The 5,070-nt window shown below is 31.4% G+C and overlaps 1 protein-coding gene across 1 annotated transcript; it reads left to right on the top strand.

Moving 5' to 3' along the window:
* The first annotated feature begins 1,379 nt into the window (after positions 1 to 1,379).
* Positions 1,380 to 3,249, top strand: LOC121243192. Its single transcript, XM_041141269.1, has 4 exons — positions 1,380 to 1,613; positions 2,115 to 2,337; positions 2,439 to 2,502; positions 2,594 to 3,249. Exons 2-4 carry the CDS (start codon positions 2,150 to 2,152, stop codon positions 2,918 to 2,920), a joined length of 579 nt encoding a protein of 192 aa, XP_040997203.1. The 5' UTR covers positions 1,380 to 1,613; positions 2,115 to 2,149; the 3' UTR covers positions 2,921 to 3,249.
* Positions 3,250 to 5,070: the final 1,821 nt, after the last annotated feature.

The following is a 5,070-nucleotide window of genomic DNA, read 5'->3' as shown; positions in this document are numbered from 1 at the left end:
CTACTGAACTCACTCAACCATCTTAACTCATTACTATTTATAAAAAATTCAACTCAATTTAATTTAGTTCAACATTCAAACGCAGTATTAATACTAAACAACCTAATTTGAGTAAAATTTTTAGTTACAAATTAATTTTATTGTAAAAATAAATTTATAAATTAATCTAATTTAAATTATAAAATTATTTTTATTATATAATAAATTTAACACGTAAAATTAAGATAATTTTTAAATTTATTTTAAAAAATAGTTTTTTATGACGATAGGAATTCTGTTTTAAATAATTTGAGTGTTGGAGGCATCTGATCACGCACGATCCCCTTTGACAACTCGCAAGATCGACGATTGTGGCACTGGCTGAACGGGAAAAGTGTACCAAGAAAAGGAAAATAAAAAATGTGTAAAAAGAGCATTTAAATGAAAAAAAAAAAAAAAAAAAAAGCATTTAAAAAAATGCGAATATTCCATAAATAACAAAGAGCGTGGACGGTGGATCTGTGTCCGTAGCCAACCCCGAACCAACTAAAGTTAAACACGCATGTGTGGAGTGGTCAGTGGTCCTTATCAACTTTACCAGCATATAATATTTCCCACAAAATAATAAATATCAGAATCCCAATCAGATCCCCCCTACAAAGACTACCTTTAATTTTTTTTTTCTTAATTTTGGATTTCTTATTCTTAAATTTATGTTATTTATAAGTGCCATGTATAATATATTCATTATGTTATTATACATCAATTCAAAGTTTTAATACTTTTTATGTAAATTAAATTTTAATATTTATATTTTATCTTAACCCATCATTTTATGTGTGGATCAGAATTTTTATATTTAAATTTTAACTTTTTTATCGAAATAGTAATTTCATATGATATTATAATAAATAATATATTTAATACTTGAAGCCCCAATAAAAAAAATATTATCGATATTTTTTTTATTTTTTAAAAATGTTTAAAGAGGTTTAAAAAACATGAAATGAAAAAATAAAAAATAAAATAAAATACATGAGTTTTATCTAGACGGCACACGGCATCAGCCTAACATTACTCTAATATTATATAAATTAATATTTCAATAAAAAATGATAAATTTTTAAAATTTATAATATATTTTAATACTTGAAGTCTCAATAAAAATTTGATTTTTTATTGAGAATAAATAATTATAAAAGATGACAAAATGGAATTATTGTTATTAGAAAGGTCTTTTGAAATAATTTAAAAGAAAAAAAAAAAAGTCTAATAGGCAGAGGCCTAATATAAAAGATGTGAGATGAATTTAATTGGAGGGTGAAGCATTGGGAATATCACCTCTTTCAGCTGTAGAGTACCTAATAATTAGCTGACAAAATACATATTTAGAGCAATGTTTTGTGTATTATATAAATCATCACGCCCACCCTAACCCTTTCTTCAATATCTCCCCTTGGCCCGTCCTTCCATCTCGTCCCACAACTTTTGCCTCATTCTTCCTCCTCTCCCTGTTTTCTTCTTCTCTTTTTTGTTGTTTTCTTCTTGCTTTTCGGTAAGTTAAATAACTGATTTCTGAATGATTTTGGGAGAATCCTCCTCTCCTCTCGAGGAGCTGTACAGTTCTAATTAAGGTATGGCGCTCTCTCTCTCTCTCTCTCTGGTGCTTTGATCTGTTGAATTTTCAGACTTCCGTCTGAAAATTCCTTAACGTTCTTGAGTTCTTTCTGTAAATGGTTTGAGTCTTCCAGATCTATTATCCTTTTTTGTGTTTTATATTTTTTCAAATTTTTGCGTATGAGTCGATTTATGTTTTGAATTTTCTTGTGCTTATTTGGGGAGATTTTGGCAGATCCAGTCACATGATATGCAAATCCTGGTTTATCGTTTCTGCTGCTTGATATTTTTCTCTTCATTTCCGAGCTTCAAGTGAAATTTTAAACAAATGGAGATCTTCGATTTTTTTTTTCTCTCAAATTTGTTGTTCTCGTTGACGGTGCCGGCGATTCAGCTGTCAATTTGCTTTAAATAATATATTCTGCTTTGATTTGTTTATTCACATATATATTTGACCTGATCTTCATGTAGAGCTGTTCATATTCATATATGTTTGTTATCCTCCTCCACTTTCCTAGATCTGCTTGGAGCAATTTACAAATTGACGGAAAAGATGAACCACTGTGCGATCCAACAGAGCGCTTTCTCGGCCGGTGAAGAATTCCGGAGCTCCTCCATTTCGGTTCCAATCGCAGAGCGGAGAGAAAGCGTAATCTGTCCCAAACCTCGCCGTTTCGGTCTCTTCAGTGCCACCGCCATTAACGACCAACACCCAACCAGATCCCTCCGATGGCAACTCAGGTAACTTTTCCCAACAACACTCTCACCCCGCCTTGAGAAATTTTAGCGATTTCTGAAAATCATTTTCATTACGATACCGACCATTTGTTTTGATTTTGCAGCCACCAAGTGGAGCTCTGTGACTTGAAAGCAGGGACTGATCTTTTGGATATCATCCTAACAAAGGTAAGATTCTAAATATATGCTTCGTCTTCTTTCTTTCTTTTCTTTGTCTTTTTCTTTCTCGAAAAGAAAATGAAAGTGAATTTTGTTTCAGGGTGGTGGTTGTGGTGTGGAACTAGCTCCGCCACAGGTAGCCTCGTCGCCCCCATTTTTTAGCGGGTCACCGCCGAGCAGAGTAGCTAACCCACTGATTCAGGACGCCCGATTCGGGGATGACAAGTTTATCCCACCGTCGCCGCTGTCTCCGGTTGCGATCCCATCTGGTTTATCATCCTCCCCATCGCCTTCCTCAGCCACGGCCACAAGGAAAGGAGGAGGTTTTGTTCGGTCCAATTTTGGTGACAAGCCGGCGGTTAGGATTGAGGGGTTCGATTGCCTCGACAGGGATCGCCGAAATTGCAGCATCCCTGCTCTTGCTTAGAACCCCACAGCTCAAAATCCACAGTACATAGCAGCAGCAGCAGCAGTAAAAACAGAGTTTTAACACAAAGGTTAATTGCGTGAGATGAGTTTTGAGATTCTCAATAGAGGGAAAAGAGGGAAATCCCACCTTTTCTTTGGATGTAAATATGTTTGTTGATGAAACAATCCTATGTACATTGTAGGCAGATAATGTTAACCAAATAAAGGAACAGATGTTCTTAGGTTATTTCGAGGGTGTTGTTTTGTGTTGGGCAAACAACCTCTTTTCTCCGCCCTCTCTTGTGAGTAAAAGCAGTAGTTTGTAAGAAAGGATGGAGCTGTTTCCTACTTGTCCATCTTTATCTCCCTTTTTGTTCCGTTTGGGTCTTAGAGCACTCCGCTCTTGCAAACTACATTTTCTTGTAAAGAAAGATGGTTAAAAGTTACTTCCATCATCTATTCATTCTTCTAAATAATTTTTTATTATTTATCTTTCATTTCATCCTTTTTTTTTTTTTTTTTTTTATCTTATTTTCAATTTAACCATTTTATCACTTTTGCATAGCCCCACTCTATTCTCTCTCATCTACTTTCTAGCATTTCCTTATAATCCCTTTAATTTTTATGTATGTAGAAGTTTTGATATTCTTAATAATAAAAACGGATATATATTTTTTTTTATCATTTTACTCTTTTTTTGTAAGTAATTAAAAATATTAAATTATACATAAATAAATATTGTAAATATCAAATATATAATATATAGAGAAATATTTGAAAAAAATTAAAAAAATTAAAAAATATAATATTTAAATGATATAAAGAAAAAATAAATAAGTTGACGTATGACGTATTGTAAAATTTAGTATCTAAAATAAATAAATAAATAAATTTTAATAATGTATTTTAAAAGATAGGATAAAGGAAGCCTTGAGACTAGAGCTATAATCGAGCTGAGCTGAGTTGAACTGGATTTTGGCTTGCCGAGCTTGGCTCGACTTAAAATACTCGAACTCAAGATTTTTTTTATTCTTTGCTCGAGCTCGACTCGATAAGCTAAACTCTCAACTCGAGTTTGGGTTTGTCCCACAAACGAGTTCGAGAAGAGTCAAGCTCGAGTTCGAATTCGAGCTGAGCTGAGTTGAACTGGATTTTGGCTTGCCGAGCTTGGCTCGACTTAAAATACTCGAACTCAAGATTTTTTTTATTCTTTGCTCGAGCTCGACTCAATAAGCTAAACTCTCAACTCGAGTTTGGGTTTGTCCCACAAACGAGTTCGAGAAGAGTCAAGCTCGAGTTCGAATTCGAATTGTTTATTTTTTAATTTTTGAATAAAATTTAATAATTAATAAATTAAACAAATAAAAAATAAAAGATCTAATATTGAATTTATATAACTAACATGTAGAACCTCTATTGAATTATAAAATTTTAAAAAATTTATAAATAATTAATATCTAACTAGTTAATATTTATCTAAAATAATAATATATTATATGCTTATATATATTATTAATATGTACACTTAATATGATAGCATATCTATTTCATATATAGTTTGCATGTACTAGTATATGAAATTATTAAATTTTATCTACTAATTATTATACAAATTATCAAATATACCTATGAAGTATATTCACTATATATATATAAATAATTAAATTATATATTATATATTTAATTATAAAAGTGATATGCTTATATTATTAGCTAATACATATATATGTATATATATACTAAGTATATGTATATATTTATTAATATATGAATGAGTTTTAATCAAGTCGAGCTAATGAGTCGATTCGAGCATAAATGAGCGGGTCTTAACGAGATTTAATCGAGTCGAATCGAGTTTTATTAGGTGTGTATCGTTTATAAATCGAGTGAATATGAATAATTTTTTTTCTTTTACGAATTGAGTTCAATTGAAATTTAATGAAGAACCAACCATCGAGGAGATTGATTCGTCCTACTTGAGCTATAAGATAATTTCAATGAACAAATTTAGAAACAAAAAGTGATCATGAAACAGTGATTTTGCACCGTGAATTTTGAAACAGCTTTCTTTTTGGTCTTTTATTAATGTTCTGCAGCTGCTTTTTTTTTTCCCTTGTCGATTGGTTGTTTCCCTTTTCCTTCGCTTTGGAATTCGAATCTGTTAAAGTG

The sequence above is a fragment of the Juglans microcarpa x Juglans regia genome, chromosome 8D, assembly GCF_004785595.1.
Source record: "Juglans microcarpa x Juglans regia isolate MS1-56 chromosome 8D, Jm3101_v1.0, whole genome shotgun sequence".
Lineage (NCBI taxonomy): Eukaryota > Viridiplantae > Streptophyta > Magnoliopsida > Fagales > Juglandaceae > Juglans > Juglans microcarpa x Juglans regia.
The sequence above is the reverse complement of the archived record's forward strand: the minus strand, read 5'-3'. Positions and strand labels throughout refer to the sequence as shown.